At 65.0% G+C, this 17,584-nt stretch overlaps 1 protein-coding gene across 27 annotated transcripts in view; it reads left to right on the top strand.

The window, feature by feature from the left end:
• Positions 1 to 17,584, top strand: part of MYO18A (myosin XVIIIA) — a 141,906-nt gene that overhangs the window by 97,636 nt on the left and 26,686 nt on the right. For all 27 annotated transcript variants that reach the window (XM_043531025.1, XM_043531029.1, XM_043531026.1 and 24 more), the window contains 14 exons: positions 209 to 395; positions 1,346 to 1,583; positions 4,869 to 4,978; positions 6,592 to 6,657; positions 9,352 to 9,480; positions 10,299 to 10,442; positions 11,843 to 11,932; positions 12,143 to 12,262; positions 12,803 to 12,914; positions 13,268 to 13,395; positions 13,986 to 14,140; positions 15,680 to 15,803; positions 15,910 to 16,110; positions 17,387 to 17,497. In XM_043531025.1, the coding sequence (XP_043386960.1) occupies positions 209 to 395; positions 1,346 to 1,583; positions 4,869 to 4,978; positions 6,592 to 6,657; positions 9,352 to 9,480; positions 10,299 to 10,442; positions 11,843 to 11,932; positions 12,143 to 12,262; positions 12,803 to 12,914; positions 13,268 to 13,395; positions 13,986 to 14,140; positions 15,680 to 15,803; positions 15,910 to 16,110; positions 17,387 to 17,497 (1,915 nt within the window). The remainder of the gene's footprint in view (positions 1 to 208; positions 396 to 1,345; positions 1,584 to 4,868; positions 4,979 to 6,591; positions 6,658 to 9,351; positions 9,481 to 10,298; positions 10,443 to 11,842; positions 11,933 to 12,142; positions 12,263 to 12,802; positions 12,915 to 13,267; positions 13,396 to 13,985; positions 14,141 to 15,679; positions 15,804 to 15,909; positions 16,111 to 17,386; positions 17,498 to 17,584) is intronic.

The raw sequence follows: 17,584 nt of genomic DNA, 5'->3' as shown, positions 1-17,584 counted from the left end.
CCTCGGCCGACCCAGAGACAAACAGGAGGTCGTGCACTGAAACGCACATTCCTGCACTCCCCAGAGCAGGTGAGACCCTGGCGCTGAGTCCTGTGCGCTGCCCGGTAATGGCCACCCTCAGCCTGCTGTCGCTGGATTTGTATCATTGCCCTGGGCCGTGGCAGGGAAGGGCGTGTGGCGGCTGGTCACCTTCTCTCTCTGCTGGCAGGAAAATCATCAGCAGCCTGTTTATGGGCCGGGCAGGTGCGGCCATGGTGCTGTCGGGGTCCATCGCCGGCTTGGAAGGCGGGTCTCAGCTGGCCCTGCGCAGGGCTACCAGCATGCGCAAGACCTTCACCACGGGGGCGGCAGCGGTGAAGAAGAAGTCGCTATGCATTCAGATCAAGCTGCAAGTGGTGAGTGGGTGAGCGGCAGCCTGAGCACGGCAGAGCCAGCGCCAGTGACCCCTCCCTGCTCCCAGGGGCCAGGGCCCCGGCCTCCCACAGGCGGGCAACGGCCAGGGATGGAGCTAGGAGCCCGGGGGAATCCCTGCGCCCAGCCGTTCGCTCTAAGCACTGGCCCACGCCGTCTCTCAGCTGCCCTGCTGCTTTATATTGGCACTGCAGGTCACACTGTCCCTTGTGCAGGCACGCTGCTTTGCGCGGGTCCCAGGCATTGCTCACGGGCCTGGCTGCAGGAGGCAATGCTGAAGTTACCTGCCCAAATAGCCAGGCAGCGGGTGCCCATCTCCCCACTTCTCCTGCTGGCAGGGCTCCCCTGGTCCCCCCGCCCTCACTGCACACCTGTGCCCGAGAGCCCGGGGGGGTGGTGTTCCCCTCTGCCATCTGGTCCATCTACATTCGCTGGGATAGCCTCTGTTCCGTGCCCCAGTAGCCGTGGCAGCAGGTACCGGGGTCCCTGCGGGAGCTGCCACTACCCCCGGTGCCAGGCTGGAACCAGCATCTGCCGTTGGTGCTGCGTGCGCAGGGTTAGAAAGCGAGCGACGGGCTGCTCAGCCCCAGTGCAGAGACGTGGGGCGGGGGCAGATCTGACCTGGGTGCAGCACTCTGTGCTGGGGCAGTCTCCCACGGCCCAGGCCAAGCTCCTGGCTGCTGGGTAACACCACCGGTGGGGTTAGAGTGACCCCCCCCAGCCCGACGGCACCATGCGCTCTGCAGCAAATTCCAGCTGCAGGGGCTTTGCCTTCCCCAGACAAAGCTGCAGAATCATGGCTGATCCTAGAGGCAGTTTCTCCTTCTGGCCCTTTTGCCCCAGGGTCACTCACCCCAGCTTCTGCCACGTTGGGTGAAGGCCGTGCCCAAGCCCCCTGGCATGCCCAGGCTGAGCCATCCTCTCCCCGCCCCAGGATGCTCTGGTTGACACCATCAAGAAGTCGAAGGTCCACTTTGTGCACTGCCTCCTGCCCAAAGCGGAGGGCTGGAGCGGGGACCCCAAGGGGCTGGCGGCCCGGCGGATCAGCAGCAGTGAGCTGGACCTGCACGGGGAGCACTGTGAAGCGGGGCTCATGCAGCTCGACGTGCCCCTGCTGAGGGCCCAGATCAGGGGCTCCCGGCTCCTCGACGCACTGCGCATGTACCGGCAAGGTTTGTGCCCTCCTCCGGGGCGGTGGGCTGGCTGAGCTGTTCCCCGCGGGCCCAGGGCTGTTCTTCCAGAGCAAAGGGGTGCAGCTCCTTGCTGTGCAGGCAACCCCATCATCCAGATCCAAACAAGCCTGCTGGACTTCACAGCGGTATGCATGGGAGGGTCAGAGAAATGAGAGGGACCCTGTGCCTGTGGGGTGCAGAGAGGGGCCTAGGGACTGGTCCTTCATCACTGCAGGTAATGGGTACTGGCATGTGGCACTGCCCATTGCTGCATTCAGTGCAGCTCTGCCAGGGCGGGCGCTGCTCTCAGGGACCAGGGAAGCCAGATGGGAATTTTCTGAGCTGTGGACAATGAAGAGGTGGCAAATCCCTTAACTGGATTCCAGGGTAAATACTGGGGCATTCCCTTCCTCCCCACAGGAAGGAGGCATGTGACACTCACCCTGCTTGTAAGCCAGGCACCCAATGGAGAGAGGTGGGGCCCAGCTCACATCACAGCAGGGGGCCAGCTAAGGCCAGGGGGCAGCCTTGGCAAAGGCGCCAAGAACTGAGCTGGCTCCTGGAGAACAAGCTCCCTTCTTATCTCTGGAGAAGCAGATCATGCTCCCGGTTCTGGGCTCTGAGCTGGCCCTCTGTCACGGCGTCCCCGGGCGATGCTCTGGAACTGCTCCCTACGAAGCCAGGCAGGACTCTGGGGAGGTCTCCTTTCTGTGAGCAGACTGTCTGCAGGACACACAGCTCACACAGCTTCCACCTTCCTGGGTCTGACCTCGGAGCATTCAGCCTCCTCTGCCCCTCCGTGCGCTTCCCACAGCGAGTCCGCCCAGGCGGGGTCCTGGGGAAGCCAGAGGGTCCTGCCCCCAACTCCGCAGTCAGACGGGACTCTCAGCCAGCCAGTAAAACAGAGCTTTATTAGACGACAGGAACATGGTCTAGCACAGAGCTTGTAGGTGCAGAGAACAGGACCCCTCAGCTGGGTCCATTTTGTGGGGCAGTGAGCCAGACAACCACATCTGCACTTCACTCCATGTCCCAGCCAGCCCCAAACTGAAACTCTCTCCAGCCCCTCCTCCTCTGGGCTTTGTCCCTTTCCCCAGACCAGGAGATCACCGGATTCCTTTGTTCTCCAGCCCTTTAGCTCTCACCTTGCAGGGGGGAAGGGCACAGGCCATCAGTGGCCAGGAAACAGGGTATTGGCCATTCTCTGTGTCCAGACCCCCTGCACACACCTGCCCTCTAGGGCTCTGCAATGATCATACACCCTTACCCCACCCCCTAGATACTTAAGAACTGCAAAGAGGAAACTGAGGCACCCCCACAATATTCAGAGGAAACATTAAGAACAGTCCCCCGTCATCACACCCTCGTCAGCAGGGCGGCTGTGACCTCCCATGAGAGCAACCTTCCGGGAGAACAGCCCACTGCCTCTGTGCCGCAGTCAGGCCTGGGGGGCTGAGCCTCGCTCCTGGAGAGCTTGGGCTACAGAGCGGTGCCTGCTTCTGCCTCCCAAACCAAACAACCCTGCGGGAGACCTCAAGAGAACTCTGTGCCATGTGGGAGGCGCTCCGAGGTTCCGGTGCTGGGCCCTCTAGTTCGGGATTGAGTGGTCAGCAGAGGAGTGCGTGTGAGCCAGTGCTGCTCCCCGGGCCGTGCCTGCTCTGTGGGGAGAGGCCTTCACTCTCCAGGGCTCTCAGCCCCTTTCCCTGTTTGAGAAATGGGACACAGCTGGTCAGTGCTGACTCTGCAGGTGGGCTGCTCCCGGCTCGGCAGGGGAGAGAATGAGATGCCCTCCATTTATCAGTACGGACATCCTGCCCTGGAGCCGGTGTTTATTATTTCAAAACCAGATCACCGCTCTGAACCAAAATCAATGTGGCTCACACAGCCCGGGATTGATTGCCCACGGCCGCCTGGGCTGGGGTAGGCTCAGCCCCCATCCATAGCACCGATGATGAATTGCATATAAATGTAATTGCAGTCCAGGTACAGTCCACAGCAGGGTCTGTTCACAAGATCCCCAGTCACTTGATTCAGTTACACATGCTCGCCTCAGCCCTGTCCCCAAGTCAGGTGTTCGGCTGGCTTCTCTCCGGAGCTGGCAGAAAGCCACAGCCAACGTTGCCAAGCAAGGGCCACGTAAAACCACCTTTGAGAAACAGCCAGGCTCTGTTTATGGCAGCTGTTGGGGGGTAGCATGATTGGATGGTGCACTGCCCCTGCCGAGCGGTTGGGCGTGGATGCCTTCACCGGCATGCTGTCCGAGGTGCCAGTGCTCTCCACAGGGGTAACGCCCTGGGTGCCAAGCCAGCCCTCCCGCAGCTCTGCCGCTAGGCTGGGCTCTGTCCGTGGACTCAGGAGAGAGGGGCCTCCCACCCCAGTGCCGGCCCTGCCTCGCCTTGCAGGATTTGCACAAGCTGATGGAGTCACAGCAGGAGACGCTGCGTCTCCAGGTGCTCACCTGCCCTCTCGCCCCAGGACTGCAATGGGGCCCCTCACCCTCCGCAATGGCAAGGAATTGCCTGAGCGGCTCTGTCTGAAACAGCTGCTGGGCCCCCCTCCAGAGGTGGCTGCACTTCAGTGGCTGTGTGTGGTTTAGCTCTCCGTTCCCCTCCCTTCTGCAGGGAACGAGCCCTTTGGGCCACATCACGCCTGCTGCCTATGCCTGGCGCCCTCCAGGCTGGGCCCTTCCCTAGCACTGGGGGTGCGGCAGGGTGCTCCCAGCACCCACTGCAGCCGTGTGGCTGGGCCTTTGCTGGCGTGAGCTTGACTGCAGCAGAGGGCTGGGTGAGAGGTGCAGCTTGGAGAGGCAGTGTGTGGATGTCCTGGGTGGCTGGCCCTGCGCACTGGGCATGGGGGGGTGGGTGGATGCAAGTGTCAGGGAGGTCTCTGCGTCTCCAGCGTCCTGTGCACGATGCTGCCAGACGGTCCCTGCACTGCGAGGCCTGGGGAGGGGCAAGCCCAGAGCCTCTGGAGGGCGAGGCCATGCATTAGGCAGGCAGGCTCTTCCCCGGGGCTTTATAGCCCAGCTGGCTCCCCACCGTGCTTTGTGGCAGCGGGGCATGGGAACTGCTTCCCCTGCCCCCTTCTGCTCCACCTTCAGGGGCTCCAGGTGGGGCTGTTCACCCTCCTGGGCTGGTGCTGGGTGAGGCACCTGCACCTGGTGCTGGCCTGAAAGCAGCCCTGTGCACACCACCGCCACCCAGCTCCTTCCTGCAGCCTCCTGAGTCTCTGCCCTCCCGCGCCAGAGGCCAAGACACATGCCCGCTCTCCTGTGCTCTGCCCCAGGTTACCCGGATCACATGGTCTTCTCGGAGTTCCGGCGGCGCTTCGACGTTCTGGCCCCTCACCTGACCAAGAAACACGGGCGGAATTACATCGTCACGGACGAGAAACGGGTGCGTGTTGGAGCCGGGCAGCCCCTGTATGTCGCGTGATGGCGGTGCCCAGATCATGGTGCCAGGGGCTGCACGTACACTGGTAGCGCCTGCCCTGACGAGCTCAGGACGGGGAATGGAGACTGAGATTGGCAGTGACTTGCCCAAAGGCAGAGCTGGGCATAGAGCCCAGCTCTCCTGAGTGCCAGGCCAGTGCTCTCGGCCCAGGCCACGCTGCCCCCGGAAGAGCGTGTGCTAGAGAATGGTGAGAGGAGTGCCCCCAGAGCCTAGTGTAGCCAAGGCTCTGGATACTGGCCCCTTCCCTTCAGCTGAGAAAGGGAGCCTGCTGCAGCTGACCCTCCTCTTTTGAAGACCGTCTGCACCTGGTGTGTGCCCCTGCTCCTCTGTTCCCGGCAAGTGTCGTGTCGTGGCTCCCTAAAGCCCCACTCACATGGCCCCTGCGCTAGGTGCTGGATGGGGACGTAGGAAGTGCCGGAGCCCCACAAGGCGCTGTCAGTGGAGACAGTCTGTGTACAGTGCTGCAGTTGAGGATGGAGAGGGACAGGTCATGCAGCGAGTGGTGTGACCTGGGGGCTTATAGGGGTGGGTGGCAGATTCCAGAGGTTCCCGCTGCTGAGAGACCAGGCAGGGACTTGTACCCAGCATGGCTTTGCTGTGGCAGAGAGCCACTGGGAGCACAGCGCGTTTCACAGAGTGGGGAGCTGGCACTTCCGCACTGGGCATTTGTGCTGGTCGAGCTCTGCAGAGGAGAGGACTGATCCCACATGCTGGGTTTTGCTGAGCCCAGCCCTGCAGCTGGCAAAGACCTTCTGTGCTCGCAGTGGCGTCTAGCTGGCGGGATTGCTAACGCCCGGCCGTGTGAGGGCTCTAGCCTGTGATGGGAATGCAGGACGAAGCCGCGTGAAGCACCTGGTCTGGACCCCAGTGAGGGCCGTGTTTCCTGGTTCACCGCTAAGCACTGGAAGAGTGTTGAACACACCTGGCGGCCTGCCAGGACTGCGTAGGCAGGTCACGGAAGGGGGGACCGGCACATCCCAGTGGGGCAGGCGGGTGGCCCCTCTCCAGCCCTTGCCTACCATCTAGTGTGTCCCATGGCCAGGCTGGCTGGGCACTGGCTGCGTGGGCAGCGGAGAAGCTGAGCTATGCATTGAGTGCAGTGTGGGAAGGGGGCCGGGAGGCCAGGCAGCTCCAGGAGACAAAGGCTCCCTTGACTAGCCGTGACCTCCTCTTCCTTCCCCTACATGAGCATGTGGGACCTGGGGCGGGGACGGCGCTCGCTGCACCTCGGAGCTGGCAGCACGTGCCTGCCTGGGGAGCGATGGGGAGCAAGCAGCTCTCCCTGGAGACAGTTTGTGTGGCTGGGAGTGCAAGAGGGAGTCCCCTGAGTGCAGAGGGCACGTGCCCTGCTGCGGGGGATAGGGGCATGTCAGCACTCTGCTGCCCACTGGGTTCGGTGCCCCTTTGCTGTCAGCGGTGCTCGTTAGCATGCCGAACTCTAGCTCAGCTGGGAAGTGTTTGGCGTGTCTGCAAGTACAGCCGTGCATTCCTGCCACACCTCCCTGCAGCTGAGCCCCCCCTACAACGCTGACCCCCCCCCCCCCTTTTCCCTGCAGGCTGTGGAGGAGCTCCTGGAATCGCTGGACCTCGAGAAGAGCAGTTACCACATGGGCCTGAGCCGGGTAAGCCTCCCAGCATTCCTGCTGTTCCCAGCCAGCTGCTCGGGGGCCCGTCCCAAGCTCTGCGCAGCCCCTCACCCTAGCGGGCTGGCAGGCTCGGCACCCCAGCGCTGCCCCTCGGGGAGTTGAAGCCAGTCACAGACGCGCTGTATAAGGCACCTCTTGGTGCCTGCACCATGCTCGCTGGGGCCCCTGGCCATGGTGCATGCTGGGGGATAGCAGGAGAGCAGGGGCCAGGTTGACAGCACACTCCCAGCTGACTGGGCCGAGTCCCCGTGGGCGCACTGCTCCCTCTGCAGAGCCTCGCCTGGGCAGGCCAGCTCACTGCCCCGCTGCACCTCCTCCTGGCCACTCCGCCCAGGCTGCTTCCCAGAACCTCGTGTGGCAACGGGGCCGTCGTGCACCTTGCTGGGGGCACAGGCTGCAGCCATGAGGCGTCCGTGTCTCTCACCCATGTCCCGTCGGTGGCTCCCAGCATAGGGCTGGGATTGTGGGGAGGGCTGCTTGGCACTGCGACCTTGTCCACCCCCTTCCCGGCCCCCCCCCCCACTCTGGAAGTGGCACCGGGGGAGCATGAGTTGGGTTGCAGTGTATTGAGAGCAGCAGAGGATCTCTGCTTGGCCCTGGGGGTGTGGGGCGCTGCTCGCTGGTGCCCCCAGCTCTGAGTGGCTGAGCATTGGGATGGGGGGCGGCCATGAAGCAGCCATCTGGCCCCAGAGCCAAGTTATGCAAGATCTCAGGCCCCAGCGTTCACAGCAGCAGCTCAAACACCTGCGAGCCCCCCTGCAGCATAGCCTCCCGCTCCCTGCCCTGCCCAAGCTGCTACTCTGAGTCCCTGGTACTCGGAGGCCTGGGCCGTGCTCCCCAGACCCATAAGGTCAGTGCTGCCCTGACCACTGACCACCCCAGCAGGCGGGGGGAGCAGGGGATTCTTGGGTACAAGCTCTGCCTGCCTTCCCCTTTGCTCTGGGCCCAGCCTGGGGCAGACGAAGCCCTGTGAGAGCGTGGCCTGTCTGCAGTGGGTCAGGCGGGCTGAGCTGTACAGCGTGGGAAGGGGGCCAGGAGGCCAGGCAGCTTCAGGAGACAAAGGCTCTTTCTGGGTATCGGGCTTGCGGGCCAGGCTAGGCTTCCCCACGCTGGGTGCTGGGACAGGAGGGGCCGTGTCTGCGCGTCTCGCCCGCAGAATTCCAGTGGGCTGAAGGAATAAAAACTGGGCGAGCTCTGCCCGGCCCCAGGCCCCGACTGCCACCGGCTGGTAGCACCACAGGGGCAGCCTTGCCAGGGATGGGGCCATAGAGCCAGCGGCTGCAGGGTGTCTCCCCTGCTTAGGAGCGGGGGACGCTGGAGGGCCGAGTGCCAGGACCACCTGCTATTGAGGCCTGCTCCATGGCACTGACTGCAAGGGGCGACTGGCACTTCACGCTGCGGGGGGCCTCCGTCCGGGATGGGCGCCTCTCCCTGGGCTGGCGAGGCACAGCAGCTCTGAAGGGCCAGCTCGTCTCCTGGCAGAGGCCAGGCCGCTCTGTGCCACATGGCTCATGTGAGAAGACAGCCGGGGCCTCGGAGAGCATGGGGGTGGAAGTGAACGTGTCACGTTCTCCCAGCCCAGCACCAGGGACCCCCCACCCTGGATCTGCACACGGGGCATCGCAGCCATTGCTGTCGGACAGATGCGTTCACTCCGCAGCGACTCCTCTGGGTTATTGTTACCTAGGGGTGTCTGAGGCCGGAGCCAGGGGCCCCCCAGAGTAAGGCGGTGGTGGGAATCGCTGCGCTGGAGCGAGGGCAGAGGCATGCCGACTGCACCGCCTCTGGCCCAGCCTGGTAGACCAGCCTTCTGCGCGGCCCCTGGGGCGGGTTATCGCCCCATCTGCTCCCCAGCTGTCCGTCCCCCCAGCCCGTCTGCTCCCCAGCCGTCCGTCCGTCCCCCAGTCAGTCTGCTCCCTAGCCGTCCGTCCCCCCGTCTGTCTGGTCCAAAGCACACAGGTCCCAGTCAGGCTCCAGCTGTGGCATTTGCACCCACCTTGTGTAAGGGTTGTGTCTGTTAGTCACAGCTCATCTCCAGGGCGCGGCCCAGCGGGAGAGGGGCTGGGGTGGTCTGGCTGCGCATTGTGCCCCGGCACGGCGGGCAGTGCTGTAGCCCAGGGCAGTGGCAGAGGCTGCCTGAAGGCAGCAAGCTGGCATGGGAGCTGTTCTGTCCGTGAGGCCAGCCAAGTGGGTGTGAGATTATTTGGGGTCACTCCTATAGCTCTGTCTCCCGGCCCCCTGCTTGGCTCCGGCAGTGGGGGCAGCTCAGGGCAGTCTGGTCTCGGGGAGGCAAGCCTGGGGGAGCAGCGTTGCACAGAGCTGCCATTGCCTGGGGAGCTCCGGGCAAGGAGAGGCAGAGACCCTGGGGGTCGGAGGGAGCCGCCCGTCTCCGGTGCAGCCTCTGGCCTCGTGCCAGGCTGTCACCGTGGCGGCTTTGCCTGGTGCTGCCAGCTGCACGGATCCCCTCTGACCAACAGTGCAGGGTGCGGCCGCGCTCCGGCTCCCCACCCACACACGGGCCCCTCTGTGCACGAGTGGGCCAGGCTGGCTCGCAGAGTGGCCGATGCCGGGTGCCTGTGAGGATGGGGGCATTGAGTTTTCTGCAGTGTCCGGGGCGGGGCCCCCTGTCTGCCCCCCGGGGCTCTGCTCACCTGTTCTCCTCCCCTGCAGGCGTTTTTCCGGGCAGGGACCCTGGCCAAGCTTGAGGAGCAGCGAGACGAGCAAACGAGCAAGAACATTGCACTCTTCCAGGCTGCGTGCAGGGGCTTCCTAGCACGCCAGCACTTCAAGAAGAGAAAGGTATTCAGCAGGGCAGCCCGCCTGCCGTGCCCGCCCCCGGTCCCCTTCCCGTTTACATACCACCCCGGCAGCTGCATGACTTCGCCTAAAATGGGCAGCTCTGCCTCGAGTGCCGCCCCCTCCGAGCTGGGCTTCCCCTGGGGAGGTCCTGCCTGCAGGGCACCCAGCACGGAGGAGACGGAGCCGCTCCTGCTCTCCCCTGCTTTCCGGTGAGGTCCCAGCGTGCCGGCAGCCACCCCCTCTTGAGGAGCTGGGCAGGAGGGCTGCGTGGGGGCTGGGGAGGGGGAGGTATCTCCTGCTGGCTTCTGTGCACTCCAGGCTGCAGCCTGCCTCGTCTTGTTGCCGGAGCCAGGGAGCCAATGTTATGGGTACATAGGCACTGCCCGCAAGCTGGCACTCCCTGCACCACAAGGGGGCTGTGTGCGGCTCCGCAGGGCAGTGGCTCTTCCATTAAGATAAGTAGCTGTGTCAGCTCTTACTTGTATTGTTGAAGAGTCCATAAAGCAGAGCTTGTGCGGGTGTCAGCAGGATTAGCTTTGATGGCTGCGTGGGAGCTTGGATTCATCCAGCAGTAAAGAAGCCAGGTGCAGTTGTTCTAGGGAGGGTGACAGGAGCGGCTATGCAGGCAGACGGGGGCTCTGCTCCGCCAGGCCCCTGGCAGGCAATGCCTCCCCACTGGCCCAGGTCTCCATGTTCTCCACATGGGATTGCCTCTTGGCAAAGCCAGGCCCTGGGCTCCCCCGGGTGGAGTCACTCAGTGCAGGGAAGGCAGCTCTGGCCCAGGGTGGGGCTGCCCTGACCCTGGCTGCTTTCCCCAGATCCAGGAGCTGGCTATCCGCTGTGTGCAGAAGAACATCAAGAAGAACAAGGGGGTGAAGGACTGGCCCTGGTGGAAGCTCTTCACCACCGTGCGGCCCCTCATCGAGGTGCAGCTGACAGAGGACCAGATCCGGGGCAAAGACGTGCGTAGGATCTCAGCCGCAGCTGCTCCGGGGACGGGAGTCGCTCCGGGCTGTCTGAAGGGGAGTGCAAATGGGAGACTGGCCTTGCCCCCTCCTCAGGAGGGTTTTCCAGCCGGCTCGTGGCAGTGCTGCTGCTGGGCTGGGAAGCATGCAGGGAACCCCCTCCACAAATGGACTTTGGGGCGAGTTTCCGCCCCCTCTGGGGGTCACACAGGGCTCAGACTGGGTCACCTTCTGTCCTGGGCTCTGCACGGCAATGTGAGGAGCCATGGTACGTGTGCACGCTCAGGGGGAGGCGTGCGAGGACAGAATGCCTGGCGTCTCTCACCCAGTCTGATTCCAGTGAAGGAGCAAATAGCTGGCTAATTTCTGAATCGGCTTGTCGTTAGCATTGCGAGAGGCTGTGTTTGCATGGGCCCAATTACCAGGCGTGGCGAATGGAGCTAAAGCTCTGTGCCGAGAGGCTGCTGCACTGTGTGGGGGCGGCTGGCAGCCTGGTCCTTCCCCTCTGCTGGAGAACTGCGGCTCAGTGCCTGGGAAGGAAACCTCCCCTGGCAGCCGTCGAAGGGCAGGAGGCCAACCTAGAGTGTGCCAGGCTGTCATCTGCCTCCTGCTTGCCCTCCCCGAGAGCCCCCAGCCCTGGGCCTGGCTGGCGGCTCTGCCGACCGAGCCAGAGCCCCGTGCGCTGGGATGCCCCTGGCCTCAGTGGCAGAAGGGACGGGTGGCGTCTACGTGGATGCGTGATGCTGACTGGGCGGCCTGAGCCCCCCGCAGCCCGTTCAGGTTACTGGCATCGAGGGGTCAGTCCACCGGTAGCCGAGAGCCCTTCTCGCCCGTCTCTGGCTGCGGCTGGAGCGCGGCGGAGCTGCTGGGCCCAGCCGTGCCGCTCCCTCTGCCTCAGATCAGCCTCCTGCATGGGGAGGTGGGGGGTGCCCCTTTGCCATCTGCAGGCCGCTGGGCTGGGCCGTGCCGGGCCGGGATCAGCTCCCGGGACCCTCCCATGGGCCGGTTAGGTGCTGAGCCCAGAGCCCTTCCCAGCTGCGGCCTTGTCACCATGGCTGCATGCTGGATTCTGCGAGGTGGCAGTGGAGGAGAGCGGGGAGACGTGGGGTGGGGGGAAGATGCACTCCAGAGACAGGTTTGAAAGTGACATCCTGTCGTAGACCAGGCTGCGGGAAAGGCCATGCAGAGTCCTCAGCGCAGAGAGCCCCAGCCCCCTGCGTGCCCCTCCCAGCCCTGCTGGCATGGGGGGCCAGCAGCACTGTGGGGCTGAGACCCCCAAACTGGCATCAGTTACTAACAGCTCAGTTCCTGCTGCCTGGAGGGGCCCTGCTGTCCCAGCCCTGGGCTCCCCCGGCCCTGGTCTGGTGATGCCCCCCTCATTGCCGTCTTTGTTCCAGGAGGAGATCCAGCAGTTGAAGGGCAAGCTCGAGAAGGTGGAGAAAGAGCGCAGCGAGCTGCGGCTAGGGAGCGACCGGCTGGAGAGCAGGGTATGTCAGGCTGGACATGTGGGCACGGCGCCAGCTGCCTTCCCAGGCTTGCTGTGTGGTCTGGCGGGTACAGGGGAGAGGGGTGGGTCCCTTTCCGGGTCCCTGTGGAGGCCCCATTGCCAGGCCCCGCCTCGCTGCGATCCCTGGGCACTGCCCCTTCCCCCCGCCCTGGCCATGGCGCCTGCTCAGCCTCGCTCTGCGGCTCCCCAGGTGGCAGAGCTCACGGCCGAGCTGACGGACGAGCGGCACACGGGGGAGTCGGCCTCCCAGCTGCTGGATGCGGAGACGGCCGAGCGGCTGCGGGCGGAGAAGGAGATGAAGGATCTGCAGGTGAGGGGGGCTGGCTGCCGGCGCACTCCACCGTTGCCTCTGAGCTCTGCTTCGAGAGCAGTCTCCTTTCGCAGGGGCTGTGGGAGCCTGGAGCAGGACACCCAGCCGCACACCGGCAATGGGTCCTGCTCCCCCCAGGTCTGGCAATGCCCCCTATGCCTACACACCAGCCACTTCTTCCCTCAGCCCTGGGCTCCCCGCCCCCCACAGGTCTGGCAATGCCTCCTGTGCCTTCACACCAGCCACCTCTTCCCCCAGCCCTGGGCTCCCCGCCCCCCACAGGTCTGGCAATGCCCCCTGTGCCTTCACACCAGCCACCTCTTCCCCCAGCCGTGGGCTCCCCGCCCCCCACAGGTCTGGCAATGCCCCCTGTCCTACTCACAAACGCCCAGCTCCTCCACCAGGTCCGGTGTTGCCCCCTGTGCCTATGCAGAAACCCCTGCTCTGCCCCTCGACACCGACCTGGGCCTTGTCCCCCTAGGGGCCGGGTGCCCCGTTCTGCCCCTTGGCACCGACCTGGGCCTTGTTTCCCCCTCCCAGGCCAAGTACGAGGTGCTGAAGAAGCAGATGGAGTCCATGGAAATGGAGGTGATGGAGGCGCGGCTCATCCGGGCGGCCGAGCTCAACGGGGAGCTCGACGACGATGACTCAGGTGCTGGCCTGCCCCAGGCAGCCCCCCGAAACCCCTTCTCGCTCCCTGCCCTCTGCTCCTCCTCCATCTCCACACACGGGGGCACATCACCCATCTCACTCTGCGCCCTGGGCAGGTGACTTGCCCGATCCATGCCTCTGTTTCCCCACCTGCATACAGGGCATCGTGGTTACTGATCAGTGGGGTCACCCCCTGCTCCCGGGGTGCGTGGGGGGCTCTCACCATCCGCCTTCAGCACATATGGCAGCAGCGAGACCCCCGCTTCCCCTGGCCTGTTCCATGCGCTCCGCAAGCCCAGTCTGGGGTCTGCTCAGGAGAGATCCTCAGCCTGGGGCTCCGGTTCCCTCCCGCAGGCGGCGAGTGGCGGCTGAAGTACGAGCGAGCCGTCCGCGAGGTGGATTTCACCAAGAAGCGCGTACAGCAGGAGTTCGAGGACAAGCTGGAGGTGGAGCAGCAGAGCAAGAGGCAGCAGGAGAGAAGAGTAAGTGAGGCTGGCCCTGTTGGGACCTCCCCCACCCCTGTCCCGTGTGCACCGGTGCCATCTCCTCCCCTCCCCCCCCATACATACACATATGCATGGGTGACCCCCCCCCCCCCCGGCGCACCGGTGACACCCCCTATACACACCGGGGACTGACGCCAGGTGCCCGGTTATTTAGCTTCCCGGTGGCCGACGTGGCGGCGTGCGCTGCCCTTACCATTAACGCAGGGTGCGCATCTGGCTGAGCCGGCAGTTCCCAGCAGGCCCTGCCCTGTATGAGCCGAGGGGCGCCTGTCGTCTCCCCGTGCTGTGCGGCCCGGGGCCCTGGCAGGCTGGCAGCGGGGGTGCCCGGGCTGCACACTGCAGAGCGTCTCTTTCGCTGGGGTACTCAGAACTCAGCCTCTCTGTGCCAGCGCTGCTGGCTCCGTTACCCCAGTGCGGCTGTCTGCTCCCCCCCACGCAAACCCGGGAAGGGCTCACCCCAAAGGCTCTGTGGCTGAGTCAGGAGGTTGAGTGGAGGCGCTGGGATGCCCGGTCTCCTCCCCCGGCAGAGCCCTAACCCGTGCCCACTGCGCCCCCCCCCCCCGCAGCTGGCGGATCTTCAGGCTGACAACGAGGAGTGCCAGCGTGCCCTGCACCAGCTGAAGAAGAAGTGTCAGCGCCTGACGGCAGAGCTGCAGGACACCAAGCTGCACCTGGAGGGGCAGCAGGGGCGCAACCACGAGCTGGAAAAGAAGCAGCGAAGGTGAGGAGCGTGCGCGCGCAGGGGGACAAAGTGGGCACTCCTCCCTCTCCTGGGGACTCCCACCCTGGGCCCAGCTGGACAGCACACTGCCGGGGCTGGTTGAATGTGCCATGCTGCCAGGCCAGTCCCACTCCCGGCCGGGCCAGCCTCGGAGGCAGAACCAGCAGGTGGGCGTGAGGAAACCCAGTGGCCTCTGGCGAGAGCGCCCCAGGTTCAATTCCTGGCTCAGCCATGGACTCGCCTTGTGTCTTTGGAGTGACCTTTTCTGAAGGGCCTGAGGGACTTAGGAGCCTAGGTCCGTTTTCACCCTTGGGCTCCTGCAGGAACGTCTACCGGGGAGCTGGGGGTGCTTCCCAGTCCGGGCGGCCATACCCACGCTAGCTCCGATGGAACGAGTGCGCTCCAGGCGGCCAGGTGGGCTCACCACCCCGGGCACGTCCCCGGGCGGCCACACGGCTGGATCAGAGCTAGCGTGTGTACGTCTGCCCAAGCGGGGAGTCACCTGCAGCTCTAGTGTAGACGTACCCTGAGTCCCTGCGCTGCTTTTGAAACAGTTCCCCTAACAGTACTGCGGGGATGGGGCCCAGCAATGAGAAACCAGTAATCTTCTGTCTTCTCCCAGCGTCGCGCCTCCTCCAGCCAGTCAGAGCAGGAGCTGTGCCCAGGGAGTGACGTGCCCACTGCCTCGGCTCCCCTGCCCCACTGGGGATCTGCTGCCTGGGGTGGCCAGGATCAGCACCTGGACGTAGTGGGAGGGCAGTTAGAGAAAGCGTTGCCATGTCAGGGGGAGGGGCTGCCGCCCCGAGTGTCTGCCTGCCAGAGACGCTAGGCGCACGCTCAGCAGCGACCCCTCCTGCTGTTCGCCCAGAGGTAGCGCGGGGTCATCTTCTCGAGCTGGGAATCACCCCCAGCTCCCAGAGTACACGCACCCTGCAGAGGCATTTCCCTCCTTTCCTGGCCCCATGCATCAAGCCAGGCCCCTGTCCTGCTCCACGGGGCATCCGCTGTCACCCAGGGCTCTCCTGGCTGTCCGGTGAGGGCTGGCTCCTTGCACAGCTCCAGGAATCTGCGTTGCCAGCGGGCTAGGCAGTGACAGGACAGAGCTGAGCGGGAAGGAGGGCTGGGGCGGGAAGTGACGCTGCACCTGCCTCCCACGCTGAGCAGCCTTGGGCTGTCCTGGCTCTGTCCTGGCTGCATTAGCACCATGGCCTTTTCCCAGGAGGAAGGTGCTTAGCTACCTGTGGCCTGGTGCTCCCCAGGGCTTCAGTGCCGGCCAGGAATCTCCTGGGGGGTCCCGGCTGGGGGTGTGGGGAAAGATGCGTGCCCTTTTGGGCAGGAGCCAGGTACACCACCTCAGCAGGAGCTACGGCCCCAGCCGGTCTCGGCTTCGTCCCGCCCGGATCCTGCCTCGGGCAGTGACTGGGCAGACAGCAGCATCATGGCAGAGTGCAGGGGGAGGGCGCTCCGGCACGGAGCGGCTTTGGTGCCCGAGCTGAGCTGGCGTGCGGACAGCTGACGGCCTGGCCGTGGGTGTCTCAGGTTTGACAGCGAGCTCGCTCAGGCTCACGAAGAAGCCCAGCGAGAGAAGCTGCTGCGGGAGAAGCTGAGTCGGGAGAAGGACATGCTCATCACAGAGGTCTTCGGCCTCAAGCAGCAGCTGCAGGTGAGCAGAACGGCCAGCCCGTTCCCCTGCCCCTCGCTGGCAGGGCTGCGGCCGGGCGGCTCAGTGCGGCTGGCTCAGCAGGCGCTCCCTGCTCTCTCTCTTCCAGGACAGAGACTCCGACATCATGAGCTTCACCCAGAAGGTGGAAGCCCTGGAGGCCGAGCTCCAAGACGTCTCCTCCCAGGAGTCCAAGGATGAGGCCTCCCTGGCCAAGGTGAAGAAGCAGCTGCGGGACCTAGAGGCGAAGGTCAAGGACCAGGAGGAGGAGCTGGATGAGCAGGCCGGGACCATCCAGCTGCTGGAGCAGGTGTGGAGGGGGCAGGGCCTGGAGCGAGATGCCTGGCTGAGACCTCGGGGGATGTGGGGGTGCAGGGTGACCCACTGGATTCGATCCTGCCTCGATGCAGGGATCAGAGTGCGGCTCCCACCCCGAGCGGGCGGCAGGCGTCCCAGGCTGGCAGGCTGAGCCTGGGCTGGTTTCTGGGTGTGCCGGTTTCATGTGGGTTTGTCGTGCTGGCTGCCTCCCGCCCAGGGCTCACATGGCTCTGGCCGGCCGGCTTGCTAGGTGACCCTGAGTTCAGTGTGGGTGGAGCGCTCCCCCTCTGCTGCGGCAACCCATGGGCCGACCAGCTGGTGTGTGGGGTCAGGCCTGCTCTGGGGGCTCGGAGAGACAGTAATGCTGCCTTTCCATCACGGAGCAGTGGCCTGCAAGGACTGCCAAGATGCTGGCTGGCAGAGCAGCAGCGTGGGCATTGGACTGGTGGCACTGTGAGTGTCATCGCTGTGAAAAGCCCCAGCGATGGGCAGGGAGCGGGGGGCCCTGTCTCTGGCGCTGAGCCCCTGCAATGGGCAGGGAGCGGGGGGGCTCCCGTCTCTGGCACCGAGCCCTGGCAATGGGCAGGGAGCGGGGGGGCTCCCGTCTCTGGCGCCGAGCCCTGGCAATGGGCAGGGACCAGGGGGCCCCCGTCTCTAGCGCCGAGCCCTAGCAATGGGCAGGGAGCGGGGGGGCTCCCGTCTCTAGCGCCGAGCCCTGGCAATGGGCAGGGACCAGGGGGCCCCCGTCTCTAGCGCCGAGCCCTAGCAATGGGCAGGGAGCGGGGGGGCTCCCGTCTCTGGTACCGAGCACCGGCATTCGGCAGGGAGCGGGGGGGCTCCCGTCTCTGGTGCCAAGCACCGGCGATCGGCAGGGAGTGTTTGTGACTTCGGCTCCCCAACACAAGGGTGCCCCTGTCCCTGCGCTCCCTGGCAGCTCTTAGCCGGGGTAACACAGGACCTCTCCCTGGGTGCAGGCCGATTGCTCTGCACCGTGCTGGCCGAGGGGGCGTCTATGTTACCGGGGCAGACAGCTCCTGTCTAGTGTGTGGGGCGGTGGGGACTGAGGGTTACAGGTCCGACAGGCCTTGGGCTGGCCCTATCCGTGTGCTGCCCCTGAGGGCTAGTGACCATGCTCTGGCCCACGCTCGCTCTGCCTGGCTGCATTCAGGCTCAGCAGGATGGAAGTGATCAGCAGAGGGCTGCTCTGCCAGGAGTGGGGTGGCCAGGCCCCTGGCGTCGGGCTGACCAGGGCTGCTTTCCGCCCGCAGGCCAAGCTGCGTCTGGAGATGGAGATGGAGCGCCTGCGGCAGACCCACTCCAAGGAGGTGGAGAGCCGCGACGAGGAGGTGGAGGAGATCAGGCAGTCGTGCCAGAAGAAGGTAGGGCCAGAGCGTCGCTCTGCCCTAGCTGCTGGGCAGGGGCACGAGGGTTTGGCCAGTGGAGAGCCAGGGTTGGGCCAGTGGAGA

This window comes from Chelonia mydas, chromosome 17 (genome assembly GCF_015237465.2).
Source record: "Chelonia mydas isolate rCheMyd1 chromosome 17, rCheMyd1.pri.v2, whole genome shotgun sequence".
NCBI classification, from domain to species: Eukaryota; Metazoa; Chordata; order Testudines; family Cheloniidae; genus Chelonia; species Chelonia mydas.
This window is presented reverse-complemented; position numbering and strand designations above follow the sequence as displayed.